Source organism: Pseudopodoces humilis, chromosome 4 (genome assembly GCF_049639895.1).
Source record: "Pseudopodoces humilis isolate 2021_Gansu_Grassland_sample_001 chromosome 4, ASM4963989v1, whole genome shotgun sequence".
Lineage (NCBI taxonomy): Eukaryota > Metazoa > Chordata > Aves > Passeriformes > Paridae > Pseudopodoces > Pseudopodoces humilis.
The window spans coordinates 69,963,982-69,990,854 of NC_142203.1; the positions used below are offsets into that span (position 1 = coordinate 69,963,982).

General features: G+C 45.2%; 1 protein-coding gene across 1 annotated transcript; it reads left to right on the top strand.

Annotated features, from left to right (window-relative positions):
• The first annotated feature begins 11,189 nt into the window (after nt 1-11,189).
• AQP3 (aquaporin 3 (Gill blood group)) lies at nt 11,190-25,092 on the top strand. The gene is made up of 6 exons (XM_005530387.3): nt 11,190-11,389; nt 20,053-20,179; nt 20,339-20,476; nt 21,235-21,353; nt 22,109-22,326; nt 22,952-25,092. Exons 1-6 carry the CDS (start codon nt 11,282-11,284, stop codon nt 23,124-23,126), a joined length of 885 nt encoding a protein of 294 aa, XP_005530444.1. The 5' UTR covers nt 11,190-11,281; the 3' UTR covers nt 23,127-25,092.
• The last annotated feature ends 1,781 nt before the right edge of the window (nt 25,093-26,873 follow it).

Sequence of the window (26,873 nt, forward strand, 5' to 3'; positions counted from 1 at the left end):
CTGGTGTTTTCCCTCTCCCCCAAGGGACACCCCTATGCTGAGTCCCCAGCCCACAGGAGAAACAGCACTGCACTGGGTAAGAGCAAATAAATCCCCTGCATGGATTCTGGATGTGTGGGCTTCTCCTTTGTATTTGCCTGGTTCAAGGCTAAAACCCATTTGTCTTGACATGCCTTTCTCCTGGAAATTAAAGACCTTGTATTATTCTCCTCACAGTGGTATCATACCCTATAATCAAGCTGCTTCTCCATCTTCTCTCTGAAAGGCTGAACATGCTGAACTCTCAGCTTCTCCCTGCAAAGTGTTATTTGCTTTAGCCCTTGGGTGAATTTCCTAGTGCTGTCTTTGACTTTCAGACATCTTTCAAAAGTGCAGAAACACCTGAAACCCCACAGCCCTGTACTCATTAGGGCTGGGTGCAGATATTCCTGTCTTGTTGATCTGCTGCCATATGAGGTTCCCCTCTCCCTCTCCCTCTCCCTCTCCCTCTCCCTCTCCCTCTCCCTCTCCCTCTCCCTCTCCCTCTCCCTCTCCCTCTCCCTCTCCCCTCTCCCTCTCCCTCTCCCTCTCCCTCTCCCTCACCCTCTCCCTCTCCCTCTCCCTCTCCCTCTCCCTCTCCCTCTCCCTCTCTCCCCTCCTTGTCAGTGAGCTGCTCAGACACTTGTAAAAACTTTTTCCTTGCCATGGCCTTTTCAAAACTGGCTCCTGTGACCAGACACATTGCAGGGCTGTTGAGCTCTTGCAATTAGGTGCTGGTGGATTTGGCAATCCCAGGGGAAGATGGGAATACAGAGCCTGAGCATCATTATTTTTGGACATCCAGCACTAAAAGATGTGTCTTATGTTCATCAGACTTCTGAGCAGGGGTCTTTGAACACTATTGCAGCTCAGGTTTGTAGCCAGCTTGATACACACATATCTCTGCTCTCCTTCCTCTTCTGTGATGTGAAAGCAGACAATAACTCAAGTATAATCCCAGGCAGTGGCCAGGGCTCTTACACATGCTAGGGCAGAGCCCAGACATGTCTGAAACCACCTGTAGTGTTGCTCACAGACCAGTAGTGCAGAATGCAAGCAGGGGAGCATCCCAGCACCCAAGGCAATCAAGTTTTAGGGGCCAAATTCTCTACTGCTGAAAGCTGAAGATACCTCAGTTTACACACATGGAAGATTTATCCTGGCATTTTTTGTTACCCTAATCAACAATGACCTTGAGGTGTTAGCTTGGAGCCCATCCATTGCAGGATGCATTGTCCCAGAAACAGGATGGAAAGTTGCCTGTTTACCAAGCGGCAAAAACAATAGTGATGAAAGACAGATCAATGACCTGAGTTCAACAGCTCCAGCAGCGGGAAGTAATAAAAACAGCTGCGATCTTTACCACAGAGGTCCACAAGCTAGTTTAGAGTTTCACGGCCCGGAGTCACCCTGAAGGCACTGTACATTCCAGAAACCTCTCTGAAGCCCCTTACGGTAAGTGGTAACAGAAAGAAAACCACTGGGTTGATGTCAAGGGAGCAGTGCTCCCCCCAGACAGATGAAACTCTGTTTCAGAGAGCAAAAGTTAATTCCTTTCTCAATATGAGGCCTTGGCAAGAGTTATTACTAGCAATTTGCCCTGATTCCCCGGCTTGTGGTCCAGCTTGACATAACTCACCAAATTGTTTAGCCCAAGAAGATGCACCTCCCTTCTGGGACACCACTGGTGTAAAGGATTGCTAAAAGATAGGACATGTGACTTGATCCCTCATTTGATATTCTTCTGGAAGATAGGCCTGATCTGAGGGGTACCTTGCCTCTCCAGCATAGGCAGCATCATTTGTATGTGTGTACACACTGCTGAAGACCACTTTCCACTTCACTGAGACAAGCAAAGAGTTTTGGCCTGTTTCTGAAGGAGCAGGATTAGCTGCTGTGACAAACCCTGGGAACAATATGAGACCCTGCAGTGAAGGGCTGTAAGTCCCAGAAGCAGGCCTCTCCACCACCAGTGCAGTTCTGTTTGCTACAACTTTGTCTTCTTTCATGCCCTGGACCTGGATCCTTGTGGGCTGCACAGAGCCCATGGCCCTTGGCTGAAAACCCAGCAGTTATTGCTGGCTCTCTGCATGAGCAGAGACTCTGGACTGCTTGTGCTTGGAGGCCTGCTGAGCTCAGCCACCTGCCTTGCACCTTGCTGCTGTTTCCACAGGGCATCAGGGATGCCCACTGGAGGAGATGCAGTGTGCTCAGCTTCCTGCTGTGGAGCCACCTCTTACAGCAGTGGGAGAGTGGGGGGCATAGCTCCTGCCTTTCAGGGATCTCAGAAGTGCTGAGATGTCAAAACCCACCTGAGGAAGACTGCTGCCTCCCCTTCCCCTACACACACACCTTTGCTCTCCTAGATGAAGAGCAAGGCAAGAAGTTTCCTATAGAGGTCAATAGTAGCCTCAACTTCAGACTTCCTGTGATTTCTGTGGGAGCCACGGGGACCAAGTCGTCCTAGCACATCCCTTATGGAAACCTGCCACAAATGACTGGCATGCCTTATTCCTCTTCAGTGGTCCACACTGGGATATCCCACCAGCTTTTCTCTAGCTCTTTTACCCTTCCCCTGTCATCAGTGACTTGATGTGCCAGGGGCAAAAATGGATGAGCAGAATGTCAGCCATGCCAAGCCCCACTCCCTCACTCTGTGCATCATCATTTCTTCCAGCTGAGTGTATTCATCATGGGAAGGGTGGGAGAGCATGTGTGAAGCCAGGGCTGGTGTCTCTTTGTAAGAGTTTTGTAAGGCTGAACAGATGCTCCAGCTGGGTGCCTGCAATAGATTCTCCCCAAGCCACAAGCAGGATGAGTGTAAGAGATCTTATCTTGCCTTTTGGTAATAGGTATCCAGTTTGCTGACTCCAGTTGCCCGACTCATGTCTGATTCAGGTCTCTGGGCTTCCTGCAGGATGTGGTGGGTGCGATGTGTGAGTGGCAGGCTCAGGAAACAGGGGGCACATCTGAGATCCATCACCTGCACCTCCCATGACAGGCTGGAGGGTTCAATACCACACCCTGGAGCTGAGGAATGGGTACATCAGTGTGTAGTTAACAGGTAAAGCAGGACAGTCTTTTCCCAGAGGATCCAGATTTCCTTCCTGGGAAGCCCCAGACACACACAGCAGACCTTCATTGACAGCTTTTGCTGGGAAATGATTTCCCAAGTAAGGTGTGTGGCAAGACATCCTGCTACAGCATGAGCATTTTGGTGCCTTGGTAGTATTTCCCTGCTTCTACCACCCTGCAGACTTGGTGTGACAAATTGCCTGTGACAGGAAGATTTGGGGCTGCTGTAGCCTGGGGAGGGGTAATCTCCTCTCTGTGGTTTTTGAACTCCCTGGTTGACTGCTGCCCTTGCCACCTTCCCATTACTCCTTCTTCTCTAGTCTGCAAGTGAACACGAGCTGTGGTGGGGATGAGACCCCAGTGTTGGGATTTACTGGGAGATATGGGCTGAAAAGACAATGGAATCCATCGCCTCTGCATCCCAGAAGGAGACAGAGACACAACAGCTCTCTGGGGATGGAGGAGGGAAAGGACCTCCTACTTGACACTTCAGAACACCCAGTGCTTGCCTCCTCCTTGTGCTCCTTTTAGGTCTCATCCTGCTCTGACTGGATGCTGGCAGCTGATGCAGGGCTGGGGGTTTCCTTGCCTAAGGGAAAAAGAGTGTCTGGCCCCAGCAGGAGGTGTCTAGGACTGGAAACTGCTGCCAGCACTGGCTCCAAAGGCACTGGTGGCTCAAGGGAAAGCACGTGTTCCCTTCTGCCAGCTTCTCAGGTTCTCAAAACCCTGACCCCCCCACCCCCACCAGGACAGGCAGAACCTGTGGCTTCTTACCTGGCTGTTCTTAGCACCCAGCCCTGCCCTTGGATGTGAGGGGTACAGGGAGATCTTGGACTGCCTGTCTGGGTGGGATTACCTCTGCCATGTACTGCTCTCTGCTTCCACAAACCACTTTGATTTGATTTGTGGGCTTCTTAAGATCAAAAACCACCCAGCCCTGAAACTGTGAAGCAACTTGGGCTTCCTGTGTCCACACACAGGAACTGAAGAATGTATTCCCAGACACAAGATTAGCCCTGTTTAAGTGCTCCTAGTTTAGGACTGAAATTCTGAATATCTCCTGGCTCCTAATTTGGAATCTACTTTTGCTGACTCTTTTTGGGGTTTTCTGGTGTATAAAAAAACTGACTCTTCTTGGAGTTTTCTGGGTTTTTGGTGTATAAATCCCCACTTTTATTCCTTCTGGGCAGGCCAAGAAAAAGGTCAGGACATTGTCATAAGGAAATGTTGTCCCTTTACTCTTGGGATATTATGGGTCAGCCAGAGGATTTGTCAACCATTGTAAATTCATGCTTGGGAAGAGAGGGAAAGAAAGTGGCTCTTACCACAATGGCTTTCAAGTTCTCTGCTTTTGTCCTCCCATGAGACTCCAAGACTTCCTTGAAGACTCCAGAACCAGTTTAAAAGCTATTGCCTCAAACCAGCTCATGTCCCACGCCTGCTGATGTCTGTGAAGGAGCTGCCAGTTAAAGGACACTATCCCTTTCCTTGGGAGAGGGGCTCTTTTGGTGGATTGGGAGGTGGGTGCCTGCTCGTGTCTCCTCTGACTTTGGCTGTTGCATTGACTGCACAGCCCAGCCCTTCTGTTTACAGCCCTGTTATCTCCACAGCCGCAGGCACTCGTCTCAGGTGGCTTGTCCATGCCAAATCCCTGTTTCATTATGGAATCTCAGAAATGCCCATTACAATGCAGTTCCTTAATGCTTATTTGCTAAAGGATGATGTTTAATACTTAAACTACCCAGGGGAAAAAAAAAAATAGGTCAGTATGGAAATTTCCCCAGGATTCAGGCTGATTTAAAATCAGCTGGGGGAATGAATGTCCCAAAGAGGACAGCAGACTCTGTTCTCACTTGAAGCAAGTGTAGACAAGCTCACTTTGCTTTTGCAGAGGTGGATTTAGGGAGCGTGCAGGTGAACTGGTAGTTACAGTCCTTCAACAGCCCTGAAGACACAAGAGGCAGGGCATTTAGTTCGCTCCAAAGTGCTTTTAGAGTTCAAGAGCCCAGTTCTCTTCTCTGAGGGTGAAGGTTAGAAGGAAATCCCCTCCAGAGACCATGAGAGACCCAAGTGTGATTTGGGGCTACAGAATTAGGTCAGGGTACAGAAACTGGGGAAAAAGAGAGACACCACCCCTCCTTTCAGATTTAACCCTCTAATACTTTCTGCTTTTGCATCTCCTGCAAAGGGAAGGAAAAACACGTTACTTGAATTGGAAAATATTGAATATTCATCCTCCTATGGTTTCTATGCTTTAGCCTAAATTTATTGAAAGCTGTTTCATCCCTAGTAGTACTTGTGACAGAGCTAGCACTTCTTTTTCTTCCTAATGTAGCTACTGACAGCCATATGTACTACCTTGGTCTTGGGGTCACTGCATTACCTTATTTGAGCACTTTTGGCCCATACTGGATTGGTGAGACTCCATTCACTTGTTTGTTGTTCTGACTTTCCTTTGCACCTTTTCCACTTGCAATTCACATTTCTTGAGCAAAGATGATCTGGAATTTATGTGGCATTGCAGAGAGAGACCCTGCTGTGAAAACTGTGGAACAGTTTTAAAATTTCCCTGCTCCTATTGCAAATACCTCACCCCACCTATGGTAGAAACATCTTTGCATCATGCAGATCTGCACCCCTTTAAAGACTGGGGTGGGTTACACCAGTTACGTGTAGCAGTCTCCACCTGGGATAATTGCTTTAGTCTTCCTTTGTAACCCAACAAAGAGACGCTCCTAAAATGATCTCATGGAATACACATCTAAAATTACATCTAGGAGGGTTCTTTTGCTCTTGAAGTGATTGTTTCTGTGCTGAGGAACATCTCCAGCTGTGGTTAGGTTGGTGAGCAGGCACACTTTCCATTCTGGGACATGTTCTCACCTGGTAGAGAAAGTTCTTGTCTGTGCTCCTGACTCACACTTCACGCTGGTGTAGCTTCACACCATTTCTGACTTTGCAGTCTTTGGACTCTCCTGCTGTGGTGCACAACAGCAGCAGTGTCTCCAAGTCAGGACTGGCTCTGCAGCTCTCAGAAACATGGCTGTCTACACAGAGCAGTTTATGAGAGAAGCCCCTGCCAAAACCCTATTTTAGGAGAGCTGTTTGTAATAGCTTTCCATTCAGATGTGTTATTAAAAAGCTTTCTTCTGGAGCAATTGATGCCTTTCCAGGTGTGGAGTAGTTATTCTGGCATGCAACCTGTGAGAATGGAAAATGGCATCTCTACAGGAATGTACATGATGTACATTGTTTATTCCTCTAAATTAGGACAGGCTTTGGGGTGAGGAGGAAACTAGACATGACAAAGAACCTCCAGGGGAACAGGTTGTAGGTCCATGTCCAATATAGCTCTGGGGGATCCATCCCTATGAGATACTTCTGAATTATATAAGACATAAACTCATGTCAGGGCACCCTTTTCTTCACTTGGTCCCAATCAGTGGGCTTAATGAAGAGCTATTTTCATGAAAATTAAAATATTATTCCTATTACTATATAGTAATTCAAGTCCAAACCAAATTTACTGGGTTCCAGGCCGCTCTTTAGTGTCTCAGGAACATAAATTAAGATTGCAGTTTCACCTTAAGTTTTCTCCACAACCAGGTTAGGAGAACTGTGTGGTCTCTTTTCTGGAGAAATTTCTTCGTTTTTCAAACTCAGTTTGGAGGGCTAAGCAGACCCAGACATGAAACAAACACCTGGCTCTGCATATCTGGAGATTCAAGGCAGGATGTTGAAATCTCTTCACTTAACCCTCCAGCTAGAATGGTTTAGAAAGCTTATAAACTTCCTACCCACCCACTTCCTACTCTGCCTTGCTAGGCAAGCTATAATTTTTATTTTTAATGAAATCTAATGAACATGTCACCATACTGCTCTGCCAAGTAGATCATGGGAAGAAGATGGTTAGAGGTATCTTCTAAAGGGAGATTTCACAAGGATGAATCCTGCCATGCCTTGACACAGTGACCTCTCCTGGCATAACGGCTTTTGCACCAGGTGATCCTGCCATCAGTTCAGTGAGTGACTCATTACAGTTTTGAGTGATTCACACTTTTCTCCCTGTTGGATTGCACCATCCATCCTGGGATGAGTGAATAAATTTGGCTGGGACAAGCTGTGGAACCCAGCAGTCCAGGTTTATCCATTCACTTACTTAAGAAAAAGTCTTGTCACCTTGTTAAACTTGGATTTTAATAGGAAAAATTACATTGCTGGGGGTGATTCGGGACTCTACAGAAGCCAAGGAGTTTATGAGCCTGAATTCATTTTGTGCCACTATAGCCAGTAGGAAAGCAGTTGAATGGGAGCAGCCAGGATACAGTTCTTCCTTTATAATTTCACCTGTATCTTTCCCCTGGCATGTAGTGGTGAGGGACAGAGCCAAGTGGCAAGGTGGAAACACAAACAGCACACTTGGAACCTGGGTGTTAGTTTTGGATCTTGTCTAGAAATAACAGCCCGAGCACACAGTGAATTTATTGTGGCACATTGCATGGTTCTGCTGGAGAGAAAGGAAGGGAATAAGAAAATGACAAATATTACAGAGAAGTGCTCTGTTGGACCAGGATCAAAAGGCATATAATAATGGATAATTCCAAGGTACAGCTGCATTTGTTGGTCCCAGAAGAGAGTGGAAGAAAAGTTCGAGATTTATGGCAGTAGCATAGCACAACAATCAGGGAAGTCTCTGACTTCCCTGCTGAATTGACTTTTCTTTTCTCTTGGAGTTTCCTCTGGGCAACCAGCAGATTCTATAAACTGGACTGTTACACTGCCTTGATTTTTGACACTGTACAGATTAATAGGAGTAGTTCATTCTAGGTACCTTAATACCTGATATTTTAATCATGATGTGATTGACAATAGAAATCCCTTGCTTGCACTTTAACAACTCTGGCAAACCACCAGGAAGTGGTGGGAAGCATGAGTTTTTTGCAGCAGAGTTTTGGAAATTTCCTTTCTTTGAGGCTTTGTGCTGTGAAAGAGTTTATTTGGACATCCACACAAGAAAACACTAAAGGCATGGATGTCTTTCCATGTACACCCAGCTCTAGGAGAGCCCAGCAGCTCTGAGGTCTTGTCTCATTATTCTTAAGAGCTATATCCTACCTCATTTATTTCTATCATCCTATGGATTTATTCTAACCACCAGGATGGGTACAAGCACCCTTTCCACCAATTACTGGAGGAGATGGGCTCGCTTAGAGATCTATTGCTGCTCAAGGACATCTTTAAATGATTTCTGTTTAGATTATGTGTCCCTAAGCCCAGCATATTGGTGTAGCACAGCAACTCCTGTACTGGCACAGAGAAGCTCCAGCACTGGGGCCTTTCAGCCCTTGCCCACACTTTGATTAGTTATTGCTTCTGAAAGGATGTCCTGGTTCTTCTAGCGTTGCATCACTGTCATTTCCCCAAGCTCCTTCCTAGATAATAGCACAGCTGCCTGTTGGGAAAGCAGTTGCAAAAGTCTATTGCTCATTTTAAGTCATTGGATCTTGGGCTGCAGTGATTCACCCTCACAACGCCCCAAGAAGGGAATCTGATATCACTCTCCAATTTTCTGACAGAGAAGATGGGGTGTGGAAAGGTGAAGGATTTGCTTGGGGTCAGGCAGTGAGTCAGGCACAGAGCCATTGTCAGAGCACCCACCCCAGCTCTTCAGGCTTGCCTCTGTCTAGACTTTGATCAGCTTTGATGCTGGTCTTATCACCATCTTTTACCATGTCGTGGTTCAATCCTAGCCACCAACTAAGTACCATGCTCTGCCCCCTGCCCAACCCCTGTTGGAAAGACAGTGGTAAAAAATGTAAAACTTGTGGGTTGAAATAAGAATAGCTTAATAATTGAAGCTAAATAAAATATACTACTAGTAGTAATAACAATGACAATGAAGAAGAGCAAGATAGACAATAAAACACAAGAAAGGCATGTGATAAACACCACCCACTGAGAGATGCCCAGCCTGTTTCCCAGCAATCATCAGCTGCTCCTGGCCAATTTTTCCCAGTTTATGCACTGGGCATGGTGTTCTATGGCATGGAATGTCCCTTTGGGCAGTTTGGGTCAGCTCTCCAGGCCATGCTCCCTCCTGGTGTCTTGTGCACCTGCTCAGTGGCAGAGCACAGGAAACTGATCAGTGTTTGGGGTAGGTAAGCACTGCTGAGCAGCAACTGAAACAACAGTGTGTTATCAACATTGTTCTCATACTGAATCCAAATCACTAGTTAGAAGGAAATTAATTCTTCCAGCCAAAACCAGGACATAACATCAACTTTGGAACCTCAGCATCTCCCCTTCCTTCACCATTTGTGAGGAAATGCCTGTATCCTCAACTTGTAACAGAGGGCCTGAGATGCCAGAGACAGAAGAAATGTTCCTACCTGCTTGGAGAACATCACAGCCCACCATATTTTTTGCTCCTCACCTTTCTCTCTTTCTGGTCTGATGGCCCTGCCTTACTGCCAGGGAGGGAATGGGGAATTAGCCTAAATAAATCTCAGTAAAACTACACCACAGAACACAGCATCTACACACTGGTGGACATGTGTTTTAGCTTGGGAACTGCCAAAAGGGTAAAAAACCCAACATACAGCTCGATTTCTGGCTGTGATAGCTTTGATAAAGCATCAGGATAAAAGGACAGGGCATAATATAAAAGAGAGAGGAGTGCAGGAGGAATTGAGGAGCTCCCATTGCCCTGGTGATGCACTGCAAGATGATGAGGGGAGATACAGAGAAAAAGTTGAAAATGGGTGTCTTTAGCACTGTTTTGCAAACCCCAGCTGCAACAAGCATGGGGCTGATGGAGCACTCACTGTGCTTTGGAGGACCCCATTGATGCTGGCACTCTCAGACTGGGCTTGAGCACAAAATAATGAGGAAAGTTTCCTGCCCCTGTAATTATGTTTGGACTTGAGTGTTTCCCTGTATTTGATTCCTCACACATTATTGCTTTCTTAGCCACATTCCTGCCTGCTTCTCATGTTGGCTGCAGTTTCTGTACAAAATAAAGGCCCATTCACCACTGTACTAAAACGCTCTGGTTTTTCCACATGAAAGTTGATGGTTAAATAAGAGGAAGAGGAAAAGCTGGGCATCTGTGGCTTTGCAGAGAAGGCAGGGGAACAAATCAAAGAAAGGGGTCCCTTTCAGTCCTGAAAATTCAGCCCTGCTTCTCTGTGTCAAGACCTGGTGAGTCAAGGAGCCCAGGGAATTTTTACTACTCATTTAACAAAAACCAGATGCCATGAGCTGCACATGTCCTGTTAGCAGTCCTCACCTCAGATGGTAGGGACTGGGACTGTTTTCATCCAGGCCACCTTGTGGAATAGTCCTAGAGTGATACAGGATGTTACTGACATTGAAAAGGCAGCAAGGATTGTTTCCTGTGTGGCTTGGCAAGTCTGTGGGCTCCCCACTGAGGTCCTGTGATAGGGACTGGCTCTGCACTGGGTGTCTCATGTCTTTACAGCTTTCAGGAGGACTGGGCTGCAAAGGCTCTCCCAAAGCTCTGGGAGGGTGAGATAAATTGTAATGACGCAAAGGAGTTTAGACCCAAATGTAGATTTTCATGGAAAGAGGTTTGGTCTTGTTCACAGTGCCAGCTTTAGCCAGGTAATTGCTGGACCTCGGGGGAGCCTCGGACTGAGCTGTGGGGGTTCAAACCCTTCTGCCTCCCAGTTTTGCTGTCAAAGCACCTACAGACTCTGAATCAGCACAGGAGCACACATCACTTTGCCACCCTGCAAGAGCTTGGGAGGGAGAGAAATCTGGACTCAGGGTACCACGCTCACACAAATGCGGAAGGCACTGCTCAGTCTGTGCATTTAACTGAAGATGGAGAAGGGCAGGTGTGGTCCTGTATTTTAGGTGGTGATGAAAACAGCAGTGGCTTCAGCAGGACACATTTCCTCTCCTTAGGAAGCTCCTGAATCTTTTGCTCAGCTATGCAAGCACTAAGGAAAATGAAAAAACCACCCACGCCGTCTCATGCTGAAAGGCAGTGAAAAAAAGTTGGGCTTGAAGAGCGGGTGGAAGGGGTGTGGTTACCCAGGAGGTGTGTCAGGCATCGATGAACTTATTTATAAGCAAAGGCAGCTGTGCTGGAGAGGAAACTTTGCTGAGGCTTTTTCAGCTGCTGCTTGTTCCCTGACACCACTTGAGAATCACCTCTACTGCAATGGGGCGGCAGAAGGACATTCTTGCTACCATTGAGGAGCATCTGAGGATCAGAAACAAATTAGTGCGGCAAGCGCTGGCTGAGTGCTTGGGGACACTGATCCTAGTGGTGAGTGGGGGCTGTAGTGTGGGGATGCTCTCTAACCCATGGGTTTGGGGGAAATTGTCCTGGTGAAGGAGCTGTGTTGCTGCCAGGGTTTGCATTGGGAATAAGCCCAGCTCTGGGGCAACCTGCTGCAAGGGGTCTAGAGGACAGTCCCTGTGCACAGAAAAAAAAATCATGCATATTGCTTAAAGATGGCTATTGGGATTTCTCTCAAAATATGGGCTCTGAAGAGCTTGTTGGGTGTGTGGGAGCTTCTGTGTATCTGTGAAGTGCAGGGAGCAAAACACTTCTGTGTAAGTAGCAAGTATTTTGCTAGGATCATGAAAAACTTCCTTTCTGTCTGCCCTGGAATATTTTCTTGGCTCTGAAATATTCCAAGTGCTATCACCTGAGGAAGTGAAAGCTTTTATTATTTTTTTTTCTGTTTTCCTTCCCCCATGGATCCCATAATGAAGTAGCCAAAATTTAAACTGTTGCAGTGTCCTTTCGCCGTCAGCCGCTGATTCCCCAGGGGCTTGTCAGCGGGGCTGCACGCCTGGTGCTTGCTATCAGTGTGTTTTTCAGTGGTCAATGAAGAAAAAAACCTCTTCTGCCTGTTTTAGTGCTCAGTTTCCAAAGGGGTGGAATATAAGGGATAAAACTGGATAAGTGTGTGTCTAAGTGCCTGCAAATGTTTTGAGCGGCCACAATTTGCTTTAAAGACAGATATGAACAGCTAGGAGAGTTGTGTATGAGCTGTGTGGAGTAAATACTGGCGTAGAAAAACAGTGACAGGGATATCTGGCTTAGAGCATCTGCGTCTGAAAATGCAGGACTGCCCAGTTGGCCACGGGTTTGGTGCATATATATCGGGGCAAGAAATGACTTGGTGTTTGCACAGTGAATATCTGCAGGTACAAGTTCCTCTGAGGTGGTGTAAATCCAGAGCAATCCAGAAGGCTTCAGTGGAGTCACTGTGGGTTTGCAGCTCTTTGTAACTGGTGGATGAACTGCTTGGAGAGAAATCTAAGGGTTGGAAGAGCTGAAGGCAAAGGAAGGCTTGATGAAGTTGCATGTGCACCTGGGGGACAACACAAGGCTGTCAGAATTTTATGCTTTCGTAAATAAGGATTTTTTTCTTTATGATGAAGAGAGGATTTCTGAATCTTCTATGGCAGCTTAGGGGACTCTGCTAAGACTATAAAATGCTACCACTTTTAAAAGAAAGCAGCTTTGCATGGTGCAATGGCTTTATTGTCAAAGCGACCCAGCTTTGGTGATTTGGAAACAAGTCCTGTTGATTTTTCCAGGAAGGTTTGTTTGGAATTAAGGTGGGTAGAAGGTGATAGGAAAGTGATTAACAGTTAGAAGACATTCTGTCTATGAACCACTGATGTCGCTGCTGTTAGTCTTAGTGTTGAAACAAAGTAAGTTTTGTAAGGTGGATTAATTCCCCCTGACAGCAAAGCTAATATTCCTGAGGAACAAGATAAGCCTTTAGCCATTTGGGTCTGAGCTTTCAGAAGGGCTCATGATCCACTAGTCTATCCTCTGACTGTAACACTTAGCACAACAGTGACTACTTTTCCTTAAACCTTGCCTCTTCAGGCAGAGGGGAATTGGGATCTGCTCCTGAATGAGGAGCTTGAGGAAGGGTTCAGTCCAAAATTGTAAGCAGCCTCCAAAATGAGAGTGGTAATGGGCACCCATCAGCCATGCTGGATGCTGCATTGGCAGAAGTGGACAGAACATGCCTTGTCCTCAGGGGCATCAAACCTGCTCTGTTTTAGTGTGTGTATGTCTAAACTTACAGGCTGAGCCTTCACCGTGTTCAGGAGCTCCAGAACTGGTTTTAGTGACACACTCAACTCCATCTTGTAGGACTTGCAAACTCGCTGAGGATCTCCTGCAGCAGCTCTGCAGTGGATGTGCTGTGGGCATTCTGTGTCCCTGGGGGAGAAGGTGGGGTGGGCCTGTGGGAGTAAAGGCAAAGTCCCAAACTCAGTGAATGCTCTTGCATGGTTAGAAGTCCAGTGAGAGGGAAATGGGTTCCAGGACTGCAAGCTTGCAATATCCAAGCCAGTCAATCCCTTTCGAACTTTGTACTGTCTCAGTCAATTTGTCTTAATGAAGGGAAACATGCAGTTTTATTCTTTGTTACCACCCTGAGTCCTTTTCATCTTTTATATCACCTACATGAAATAGAAAGAGTCTTGAAGGTGAATTCCTTCCCCTTTCCGTTGGCCTCAACAATTGCTTGAATTGGACTTCTTCAAAATTGTCATTTTGTACCTTGCAAAAGTACCTGCTGCCTACCCTGCCAGCATGTTGAGCTGTGTGTGTGTGCATTTAGATGCATTGTACCCCGGTAAATATCTGGTTTGGGCTTCACAGTAAAATGCCTGAGGAAAGACCTGAATCTGTGAAGTTTTCCTCATTGGATATGGAGTTGGCTAAAGAATTCTTTCAGGGATGTATTTAAGATTTTATATTGTTCACACTGAAATCAACTTCCTGAGCCCCAAGGGAGGGAGACTGTTTAAAGTTTGCAGCTTACTTTAAATTTCACTGTGTAATGTAAAACTTGTCCCAGTGTGGATATTGGCACCACTTCAGCTTCTTGCCCCCTCCCTTTCACTTGCACAATGACTGCAGCTCTCTCAAACTCTTCTAGACCAAAGCTATTGCAGATCCTTGCATAGCCTTGCTGCCTGTAAGAATAAACCTAGTGCTTGATTTTATTTTTCTCATTTTTTTTAAAGAGATTGTGAAGGTAGAATCATCGAGTAGTTTGAGCTGGAAGGGACTCTTAGATTAGTGCCTCTTTTTTGTTAAGAAAAATAATCCATCTAAGGCAGCTGAACCCTGAGGAACGCCAAGGCGGGGTGCTGTCTACTTGTAATCTACTTTTGCCATGCAGAGCACCTTGCACAACTTTTATTTAGTTTGTGGGTGGTGTCTATATTGTTGCAAAAATAGTAATGCTAATTCTACATACATTCCCTTTGATACTTAAATTGATGTTTCCCCTCTTAAAAATTCAGTTTCTGAGTGGCACTTTAGGGATGAACTTCATACCTAAGTTGGAAGCACCGCTTGCTGGCAGTTGTTAAGCACTACAAACACTGAAGGCATTTTCCCAGTCCCTTGCTGTTTGTGTTATTACTGTAGCAACCCACTAAAGCCAGATTTCCATGGTGGGTCTCCGTGCCTCTCTTAAGGCTCGGTCTGTTTGCCTTGCTCTGCTAGCTGTAAATACCAAAGCTGGTTCTGTTTGTCTTTTACATTTGCAGGAGAAGTAATGTACAGATTATGACTGATTTCCAAGTGGGACTCACTGTGAATCACTGCTGTACAGGCACAAAGAAGGAACAAAACAATTCCTAATTGCTTTTCAGTGGGTGCTGCCTTGACTTTGTGGCTAGGTGGTAACTTTTTGGGGTATGACTGTGCTGTAGACCACAGAAACAAAAACAGCAAAGTGGTTTGGATGACCACAGCAAGGTGAGCTTCACCTAAGGGATCACCACAGCAAGAGGAGCCCCACTTAGGTGCTGGCAACTTAAAGCTGCTGCTCATCCCACAGCTGTCTGGTGCAGCACAGTAGTTCCCACAGTTGCTGCTTGATTTGGGGTGGTTTGCTTAAATCCAGCTGGTCACACTTGGAAAATGTAATTTTAATTTTTTTTCTTTTAATTTTTAAAGAAAGTTCTTTTCTTTGTAAATGCTTTGCTAGGCTGTAAAAGAGAGTGGAAATTCTTGATGTAAGCATGTTGAGAGCTGCTGATTCTCCCTTGCAAAAGGTCTGTGCTGCTGGGTATGGGGACATGGGAAGTGGCAGCAGCTTTCCCTCAACCCTTCTACCAGAAGAGGTTGAAGCTCTTCACTAACTGTCCAAAACTGTCCCTTCTTGCTGTCTCCCTCCAGGAGCAGGACATTTCTCCTTCCTACAAACAGGACAGTTCAGGCACCAAGACTTTCCCTTGGTGGGAAGGCAGCTTTTCCCCAGGAGTGCCCAAACTTGTGACCAAATCCCCGCCAGACATACTGGTCCTTCTAATGGCTAAAACCTCTTGTTCTGAACAATGGTAGGGACATCAGAATAGGTGTTTTTCATTCTGTGTATGTGTCAACAACCTAAACCAGTGAATTTCCTCCCTAATGCCCAACTCCTCTCGAAGCTGAGCTTGAAGCTTGAGCTGAGGGAGGCTCGTGTCTCCAGCTCTGTGCAATGTCTTTTGTAGCATGTGCTGTATGTGGGGCACAGTTTTGCTTGGAATTTCTCTTCTCTCCGGCCCTGCAGCCCTGCCTTGGCTCTGGTTCAGTGGGTGGTGTGTAAAGAGCTGTAACATAACAGACCATCTGCTGCTGCCCTTCCTGCAGGGCTGCTTCTGCACAAGCTGCCTCCACCTGTGCTGGACAGAAAACTGGGTATGGGGTCTAAGGTTTCTCCTTGCTTTGCAAATTGAGAATGATGATCAGCCTGGGTTTTGAGAGATGCTTTGAAGAAAAGCATAAAGGATAGTGCTTCTTGCATTGTCCTTTTGGCCAGTGGAGTGTGAGCTGTGGAGTTCAAGATCTCTGCATGCTGCTCTTGCTCCCTGCCTTCTCCCCATGAAGAGTGGTACCCTCTGTGTGTCCAAAACTTAAAATCATCCATCAGTCTCTCTGGGTCTCCTCCTTCAAAGCAGATCCGTGGTTTGACTGCCCTCCTGGCATCTTCCTCATTGAGGGATGACCAGTTTTTCATCCACCAGGGTGATTAGGGTAGATTTACAGTAAGCTTCTTGCCTAATCCCTGGTTTATTTGCTGGCAGAAGAGTTGTAATTGAGGTAATTGCACTCCTCCTCACCTATGCCAGCAAAACTTTCCCATCTACATTTAGAGACCAGTCTGTCTGAAGTCCAAGAATAAATGCACTCAGGCCTTTTTGGTTGCACATGAAGGTGTAAAAAAGCCCTAGCAAAGAAAAGAGGAGACAAAAAGGAAAGAAACCTGGCTCTTGTGCAGAGGAGCTCTGAGCACCACCTTCCTTCTGAGCTCACATATGAAGCTGTTTTCCACAAGGTCTGCCTAAATAGGCTGTCTTCGGAATCCTTGTTTCTTCATGAGCTATTGCCACTTTTTTAACCTCATGGTTCTTTCCTACCTGGCTACTGGACTTTCGTGTGTTCAGACATTGAGACAGGGTGTTTTTATCTTGAGTGACAAAGCCAGCTGCTCAGTTTCCAAACATGCAGTGGACACAGGGAGCTCAGGGTTACCTGGGTGTGACATATCCCCTGCAATGTGCTACCTTTTCCTGCTACTTGCTGCTGCTTCTGGCTGGTGCCTCCTTTGTACAGGGGGAGTTCTTCTCCCCTCTGGAGTCTGTCAGCCCCACTGCTCTTGAACCCATAGCTGCAGAACAAGGATTTAGTTTTTTTCCCACAGTGCAAGAAGTTGAATCACCCCATGAGCAGTGAGAAGCCTCCCTGTTAGATTTGCTAGAGTCAGTAACATGAAATTACGGAGCAGGCTTCCATTAACCTGGTTAATGGGTGCATTGACCTCAATTCCTTGGAGAGTAGGTTTAATACATTGGAGTGATGCTTTATTGCGAGCATTTTATGAGCACTTTAAAACTATTTTTTGACTTGGCTAGTGAATCATGGGTGTATAACTGTTGACTGCTGCACCTACAGCCATGGGAGGTGCTAACCTGGGTTTCTGTTGGCTGGATGTTCTTCCAGAAGTGTTTTTTACACAACAACAAAACCAAAATACAACCCCCCCACAAAATCAAAGCCAAACAAATCAGAAAGCAAAACAAAAACCCAACAAATGCAAATGAAAAACAAAACCACAAAACAATATGGTGTGGGAGGCAGGTTATTAAAATCAAAAGAATGGGGTGTCATCTCCCCCTTAGGTGTGCACCACTGTCCCTGACCACAGCGGTACAATATTGCTGAAGAACTCTTAAATACATTGCATGGACTTAAAAGACTGAGGAAAATGTTGAATTACTTTTATCTGACCTTCCTTACCTTTAAACCCAAGTTAGACATGCCTGAAAAGTTCTCTGTGAGCAGTAGACAAACAAAACCTAAAAAATGAAAGCTGAGGTTCTCTGGTCTCATCTGACCTGGGAAAAGGAATTGGAAGGAAAACTAGCAAAGAGCAGAAGTGAAAGTGGTGTAATTAAAGTTTTTTGTATTAGCTACTACCCCAACAAAACTGTGTAGTGTCAAGGTACTTGCCACAAAAGCCCTGGGCAAGCACGACTTGAACTTGTTCCTTAAAGTCAAATGCCTTGGAGGGATGTAATGCATGACACTGTATTTTTGTGTTTAGTGGACTCCACTGGTGCAGGATGGAATTGATCACATGCATATCAAAGTTCAAACCTGTCCCTAAGTATCACTACACTCCTTTTATCTGCTGAGGGTTAAGTTTTCTACTGTTACACTGAATTAAGCCCAGTAGTGCTCTTGGCTCATCTGATAAACAGTTGTAATGGTCCCGTGGAGTGGCTTCAGGGTGTTTTTGCATGGCCCATAGACTCCCTTCTGAGGAAAAGCTGGAGAGCTACTGCCAGGTGTAGGATGGAGGTGAGGAGGATGGGGAATGACCTCTTGAGATAACCTCTTCAGGAATGGCAGAGCTGGCATTCCTCCAGCTTAAGGGAAGACCTTTGTGGGTGATCAGGGAGGTGGGAAAACTTCACTCTGCGGTTTCTGCAACAGAAAGGTATGTGGATAACAAGCCAACCACCTGCAGAACTGCCAGTTCTTACAGAGTGAATAACACAAATACTTTCATCACTAGGGATCACCTGGGGTCAACTCCACCAAACTCAGGTTTTGTGGGCTTGTCCCCTTCCTGGTCAGACTGATGTGCTGTGTGGCCTTTGAGAGGCAAACACCACAGCCATGTACTCTCTGAAATTTCTGCAAAGCTTGGTGGGGCTTTTTTGGGGAAAGGGAGAAACAGGATTCGCCCTGGTCATTAGCCTGTCCTTATTTGCTCAGTTGGAGCTGTGCTTGCCTTGGTGGTTTGGGCTTAGTTGTTTCTGTTTGCTGTCAATAAATAATTATTCTTTTCTGCTTTTGTCTTGGAGTCTCCTCTGCCATGGTTTTCCAGCTTGGTGAGGACATTGTAGGGGCTGTTCTGACTGTAACCAGTAGAGAGCAGTGCTGGCCATCCCTCCATCACTGAGTACAACAGGTTCCTTTATTCTTTCTTACACAAGGCCCTTGTGTTGGGTACCTGGTTCCTTGTCCAGAGGCATCTGTGTACACAGTGTCCACCCCATGAATCAGCCTGCAGCCTACCTGGCTGCTCCTTTCCAAGCAAACTGAATGCAGATTTTCCTTTGTTAGCAATTCTTCAGTCAACAAGGACATGGGAGGGGATGAGTTACATGTGTTTTGTCCTTGCCTCTGATTTGGGTTGTGTGTTGCTCAATGGGCACGTCCAGTGTTGGCTGAAGAAATGATGACAGCAAGCCTGGCCACCTCGGTGCCTATTTGGTGGCTTATCCTTATTAGGAATTGATACCTGTTGATACTCTGTGGCAATTGAGTAATTATGGGATGATGGAGTTCATGGAAGCAGAAAGTCTTTGTGGGGGTGTAGTTATGGGTATGTGGTCAGAAGAAATAAGTCAAGCCTTGATCCCTAGATTTGAGCATCTCATAAGCACACTGTCCTAGTTTAAGGATCCTCTGAGTACTTGCCAGTGTGGTAATTCCAAGTGGTAATATACCAAGGGTCAGTTCAGGTGGAGCCAGTGGCAGATGCAAACATACAGATGATCAGGTTTAGAGTTCTCTAAATTACATGTTGGATAGTGGAAAGACTTGCCAAGATAGAAAGCCTGCAGCTGGGTGACTGAGGAACTGAATTGCCGGGGGAAACTGGTTTGAATTGTTAAGGGGGAGCATAGGAATGAGGCCTTTTGGGTGCAGTTGGGAAGATAAGGATTACCCTTGGATATGTTGAGCAAACATCTTTAAGCTAGACCTCCCTTAGCTACTAGGAAACAGTTTTATCACCCAAAGCAAACAGCTTTTGTCAGCCAGTGTGTATGGTTTGGTGTACCCCTGATCTTGGACAGAAGGCCAAGACTGGCTGTGCTGGTAGAGTCTCTTGAATGTGGATTTTTCTTGATGGAGACTGAAAAGAGAATGCCATGAATGTCAGGCTGAATGTGGCCTTCCTCAGCCATGACTGTATTTCCAGACATTGACAAAATTGTTCCCTACTAATCTATGTGCTACTGGGTCAAACAATTATTAGCCTTTTTAACAAAAGTACCCAGATCCTTCATTAGAATAGTTGTACTGTAAATATCTCAGACTAGGATGATATCTGGCCCATCCTTCTCACCTGCCATCTTAAAATTAGATGTTTGAACAAAAAAATCTGGAGTCCTATAGATCCATCTTGCTTTTAATTTTTGCCCTGTTTTTGGCGCATCCTGCCAGCAGATAGATTTGTCCGTGCTCTTTCTTCCTCCCTCCTATCTCTAGAGAAAATGTGCAGATACTTTGACCCAAGATAGATAGCTATGAAGGCTTTGAGTTGAGAGTGTACTGTGATGGCCCATGATGGTGTAAGGGGAGCAATTGCAGGCATAGGTCTGCAACTGGCCCTGATGTGAAGCAGAGAGAGTAATTCAAATCTCTTTTTCTCCTCCTAGCTCTTTGGCTGTGGCTCAGTTGCGCAGATCATTCTCAGCAGAGGGACCCATGGAGGTTTCCTGACTGTCAACCTGGCCTTTGGCTTCGCTGTAACGCTCGGCATTTTGATCGCAGGGCAAGTGTCAGGTATGTGTGGCTCCCTGTAGGCTCAGTTTCACTAGTGTCAATTGTTGTGTAGGCTTGCCTTTCCTGTATGGCACTGGTATGGAAGCTAGTGCCCCTTGGCACAACTCTGGGACCTAAATTCTGCCCGTAAAGGTACACTAACCACCAACCTCTCTGCAGGTGGACACCTGAACCCAGCTGTCACTTTTGCCATGTGTTTATTGGCCCGGGAGCCCTGGATCAAGCTACCAATTTATGCCCTTGCACAAACCCTGGGAGCTTTCCTTGGAGCTGGCATAGTCTTTGGGCTGTACTATGGTAAGTGTGGAAAACTCATGTCTTTTTTGAGGTGAGACTACTATGTTTGTGACTCACTGCAGGGAGGGAGATTTCCACATCAGAGAGGAACACTTTCCTGCAGAGCAGAGGTCCAAGAAACCTCCTTAACTGTGTTTCTGGGATGGCTTTCCTATTCTCATGATGATGGGTTCAAGCCTCCTCAAAGCAATCTGAAGACCAGCCAGCATTGCTAAAATGCAAGACTTGGCCCTTGAGTAATGAATGCTGGACCTCTGGATGGCTTTTGATGGATACCCTTTTGTATCTACTGGTCTTCCAGAAAAGTCAGTGAAACACTAGCTGTGATGGAGGTTTTATATCTGTTTGCTGTTCCAGAGCCATTTTCTCATTCTTGGCTTAAAACAAATGTAAGTCTTCACTGTGATGTAAAATGTACTTCACTGTAATGCTCTAAAGACAACCTTGAGAGTTGTAACTACGAAAAGTGAATGAACAGCCCTGTTTGCTGATCCGTATCACTCTGTCATGTCTTCACACCAAGACTGATACCACAGGGGTTTGATTACCTTTGTGAGAGAGAGGGAGTTGCCTTAGTGTTTTCTTTTTGACTCTCTTTCTTGATGCTTGGCAAATAATTGTTAGGAACAGGGACTAATGCCATCTGCCTCTGAGCCTGGCTGGTAAAAAAGCTGTGGTGGACGATGCCCTAACTTTTCCAAATGAGTGTTTGCTCTACAGAAAATGATTTTAATTTTTTCCTCCTTCACGACCTCTAGATGCTATCTGGGCTTTTAACAATAACCAGCTCAGTGTTACAGGAGTGAATGCCACCGCTGGTATTTTTGCCACCTACCCATCTGAGCATCTGAACGTTGTGAATGGCTTCTTTGACCAGGTAAGAGGGTGCTAGGAGGATGAAAGTGTATTTGAAGAGGAATCTTTTGGGTGGTTATGGGACTTATCTTTAGTTAGAAAATGAATTGCAATTTAAAGATATCCAGAAAGGTTTTACCTTGACACAGGTGTCTCACTAGCCCATAGTAAGAGTAGGGCCAGAAAGGACCTTACAGCCAGAAGGCTTGTGCCAAGACATTAATGAGTGGTACAACACTGGTCAGGACACCAGAGAAAAGAATGCCATTTGCTTATAGTCCCTGGAGAGCCATAGTGTGAGGAATGGAAACTCTTCCTCACTCTCCCTCTACTACTGTGGTTGTGGTACAATCCAGAGCTGGGTGTGGGGTGGTGGTTGCTGTTGAATGTGACTGTCTCCTAAAGTTGCTATCAGCCACAAAAGGGACAACTTCTACCCAGCTATGGCACGTGGGAAGGAGGTTTAGGAAGATGTTTTCAGCTTTTATGACTGCCTAAACAGCTGTTCATGACTCTTCTGGGGTAGGGAAAAAGGTGTGATCTTGATTAAGATCCATAATTAATCTCTTTATTGTGATTGATTATGGCTGCCATAATCTCAAGAGAGGAGCATGCTCCACTCTTGTATTACCATGCCTGCTGTGGTCTGATAGTGTTCATGGGATGACTTGGTGCATCTCTTCCTTTTAAGAGAATCACATCCCAGAGAAGTTAAATAACTTGGTTTGAAGACGAATCTGGATTAAATTCTTGTTTTCCTTCCCCATCTCTCTCCAGTTCATTGGCACTGCCTCCCTGATTGTTTGTGTCTTGGCTATTGTTGATCCCTACAACAACCCCGTCCCCACTGGGCTGGAGGCTTTCACAGTTGGCTTTGTCGTCCTTGTCATTGGAACCTCCATGGGCTTCAACTCTGGCTATGCTGTCAACCCTGCCAGGGACTTTGGGCCTCGTCTCTTCACAGCCATTGCTGGCTGGGGCACTGCAGTGTTCCAGTAAGTGCTAGATGATGAAAACCTTGTGCATCAAGGGGAAATGGATTATGAGTCCAAAGAGATGGTAGTGCTGGCACTATAAAGAGTCTTGGCAGCCATGAGGTATCTTTGGATTGTCTAAATGCTGCTAAAAGGCACTGCTTTTCAACTTCTTAAGAAATCATGGAAGCTGGGGAGCTTCCAGCGGTGAGACCAAAGGACATTGCTATCAAAGAGGAAATCTAGGAACATCCTTGAGAATTTCAGTTGCACCTTGAGCATGAGCACATCATGATTTTTTAATGGAAAAAAATGAGAAGTGTTTGTTGGTTTTGGAGACAATTAAGAGAGCCATGTTATCAAGCATTGCAAGCAAGCGGGAGGGAATTGAAGGTGCCTAGTGTAGGCATAACAAATGCTTCTCTCCTTTCTTGGTGGAGAGACTTGGTAGTCCTGAAAGTAGCTGTGTTTGTGTGTGTGTGGCAACATCTGGAAGCTCTGCAGATGTGCAGGTGCTATGGTGTTGTGCAAGTGGGTGGTGATGGCTGCAGAGGGTCAGATCTTGCATTGCTCCAGATCCAAGTGAAAATATCCTAATGCTTAGGCAGCAGTTCTTACCTTGTGCACTTTCTTTTTTGTTTTCCAGGGCTGGTAAGCCGTCCCACTGGTGGTGGGTTCCAGTTGTCGCTCCTTTCCTTGGGGCAGTTGCGGGAGTGATTGTCTATCAGCTGACAATTGGATGTCACGATGAGCCTTCTCCACCTGCCTCTGAGCAGGAAACAGTCAAGCTGGCTAACGTGAAGCACAAGGAGAGGGTCTGAGGAAGCTGCCACACAGATCTGGCAGGTGTTCATTACTCAGGACTGCAGCTGGCAAAAAGGAGACGTTAAGAAGAGCTTCAAGAACAACAGGAAGAGTTTTTTACCTGTCTTGAGATATTCCAGTAATTTTTTTGTTTTGTTTTTGTATATCCCTGACATATTTGCTTTTGACATTTCCTTGTGAGCCCTCCTCCAAATGCAGTATCATGTAATCTTTTCCTAATAGAAGGGGATTGAAGACTGTAGGAGTCAGGAGAGAAGTGGGAATTGCAGTCCAACATAAATCAGGTGTTCAGGAATTTGAAACTCTTTTGAGCTATGTTGCTGACATTGCCTGTGACCTTGGCAAGCTGCTTCCCTTCAAACCTGTGTTCCAATCTGTAGAATGGGGATCATGCAAAACAAATTGTTTTGCTGGCATGGATTGGAAACTCCTACATCCTGGAGGAAATTTGCCTGTGATTCTGTGGATCAAATTCTGCTTGATGTTGCTCTAAAGTCAGTACTTTCACACCAGGAATTAACTAGTCTAGAGGATTATTAGCCAAACTTTTATATCTCTTATGAATTCCTAGATATTGTATCAGTCAGCTGATCCACAATGTCAGTGCAGCGAGTAACACTGCATTGGATTTTCATTTAATTTTAAGACTAAGTGTTTACAAAGAAGTGCACCCTGGTGTTCTAATCAAAATTTTTAGTATTGCCAAGTCCTAGAAGATCACATCTAGGAAGTCCTTATTCTAACCAAGGCTAACTTAGACAGAAAGCTTGGCTCCCAGAAGCAGACTTTCTAATTAATCAGCTTTGTATATAAACTGCAAGCAGCTAATAGCCAAGATCCACTGGAAACATAGTGTTGCTTGAGTTGCGTGTGTTCATGTAAATTTTACAAAGGTGTTGTTGGGTTGGTTTTTTTTTTTGTTGTTTTGTTTTAGTAGATTTATCTATAAATATGCTCCTTAAAGCTGTTACAAAATACCAAGGTTGGGATGAGTTCATTTAGAGATGTATGGGAACTGCCGATTCTCTGTCAGCTTTGAGATAATTTTGGGTTTTCCTGGGATGGTCTTGGATTACGGCATTGTGGTTTTTGGAGCACTTCCTTTTCTACCTTGCAGAATAACTGGGATATCCCTGGTACTCATGGTTGAGGGACTGAGGTCAGGCACCTCCTGTACTAGCAGTACTGGCATCTCAGGGGATCTCTGGCTCTCCCAATGCCATAATATTACAAAGTATTTGAAAAAAAAATATTGTTGTGAAAGAATTTGTAAGTCCCATGCAGTAGAGAAACTTTTTAAAAGCCTATTTCTTTAATGCATAAATTAATTGAAAAATGTATCTTTGTACACATTTCCAGTCACTAAAAGGATGTATTCTTTTTTTTTTTTCCTTTTTAAAAAAATAAAATGTCAATACCCATGCTGTGAAATGCTAGTGTTGGTTGTATTTTTAAGCAGCTGTCAGCAAACTTCACCATGAAAAGGAAGTCATCTATAGCAATAGCTTCCTTTTCCTCTTCAGCCTGGGCAAAGGGGAATTAACCCTTTCAGGCAGTACCTCTACATGCTCCATTTGCATTTTATTCCTTTCCCTTTTGGGGTGTGATTTTGAGGCATGTGGAGGAGAAGGAGTAGCTGTGTTCAGTATAGTGGCCAAGGTATGGGCTGGGCACAAGATTGTCCTGCTGTCAGGCAACTTATTCTTAAGGCAAAAGAACAGCTGGTTAAATATTTGTCCTTCACCCATTGTAGAATTTAAATTCCCTTTCTGTTCTTAACATAGTTCTGAATGTGAAATCCTACTCTGCCTTCATCTACTGTCCAGCCCCATCTAGCATATTACGAATCAGTTTTTTTTTCTGTAGCTATGCCAGGCAAGGAAAAGTACAACAGACCTGAACACAGTGCTCACGGAATTAGACAAGCAACTTTCCTATAAATAAAATTCTTGTTTCTCTTTGGCTGGTGTGTGTACTGCTGTATTTTTCCTGTATTAATTATGCTGCCTTAAAATAACTCCTCACTTCCCACATGGTGCCATACTGAGGAATTCAGTGAGGTCTGGACGAATGTGGTTTCCTGCAATTCACTAGCTAGGAATCAAATGGCTTTTGGAAAGAAATTTCCCAGGTTTGTTTGATTTGCTCTCTATGTGTGGACAGCACATTGGTTTTCGTTTTTTTTTTTTTTTCATTTCTAACATGAAAGTTCATCCCTCCAACTCTGTGCAGCAGCCTTGTATATTACTGTGTTCAACTAACATAGCTGCAGAATTCAATTCTCATTTCCCTTCATGACTGTCTCTTATTCTACTCTTCCACCACTTTGTATCTCAAACTGTCTTGATTGATACATGAAAATTCTTGCTGCAGATCTTAAGACTTTTGATTCATGGTGTAGTGTGGGTTCTGGATTTTTTGGTCTTTTTCCCTTTCTCTGTTTGTTTGTGGTTTTTGTTGTTGTTACATTACTAACCAGATTACTCTTGCTTTTGCCTGGAATGTAGCTTTCACTATATAGTGCCTTACTCATGCCTCAATGATGTGTGTTATTACCATTTATTAAAATGGCAATAAAATGTCATATCAGTTTCAGGCTGAATTTTCTTTCTCAATCACTGTGTTAAGCTTTGGTTTTTGTGTTGGAGAAGCACCAAGCACTGCTGGGTACATCCATCACCATGAGAGAAGGGGCATGCACTGCCTGCCATCAGTGGATGGGGAGCTATGGAGAGCATAGCCCCCAGATGGGTCTGGTCCATAGGAGACATGATTCTGTCTCTGCTCTTTGACAGCCATGTAAGGAGGGCAGTTTGATACACCAGATTTCAAAAGGTCCAGAAGTGTTATTAAACTGTGGGGAGGGAAAGGTGTTTTCCCTGGCAGCAGCTACCCTTAAATTGCTGAGAGTTGTGGTTCTGCTTGTTTTCAATTTAGCTGCCTTAAGAGACTTTGAGTGTTATTCACCTGGCAGACACATGCAAATCCAAACTTTTTTTTTTTTTCCCATCCATCCCTAAATTTCAAAGGCAATGAATCACACTGTAGTGCCTTACTGGAAAGGTAAGGCTCATCTGGCCAAATGCAGTGATCTGGGTTTTAGGTCAGATGAACTCCAGCTGTCAAGCTGTTGAAATATGCTTTGTAGGAAGAAATAAATCTACAATTTAAACTATTCATGCTTGACAGGGAGAGTAATTTGTTGTTGGAACAAAATGCTAAAAGGTGTTGTAGATTCTCTATTGTGTGAGGTTTTCAAATTAAGACTGGCTGCCTTGCAAAAAGTTATTTCAGTTAAACTGCACACTGCAAGTCTCACTTGCAGGAGGAAATTCCCAGACCTCTCCATTGCAGGAGGTCAAGTTAACAGGATTTGTCCCTTCTCACCTTAAAACCTATGAGATTTTAAATGCAATATGAAAGTGGCCATGTATTCAATTCCTCTAGGTTCTTGTCTAAGATTATTGCTGCAGGTGCTTTGACATTTTTGGTACATCTTGGGAAGCTTTTCCAGGTCTCTTTGCTCTATTCCATCTATAGAATGGCAGCAGAAGTGCTGACTTCTTCCAAACCCTGCTCTGTTTCACCTTGTGGGAGCATGAATCAAAGGCTGCTTGGCACTGCAGTGTGGATGGGAGAATAGCAGCCTCCCTTTCTGCAGCCCTTCCATCTCAAACAGAGTTTCAGCTCTCCATTTGGCAGTGGTGGGTGCTGGGGATGTAGGAGCTGGCTGCATTTGCTGA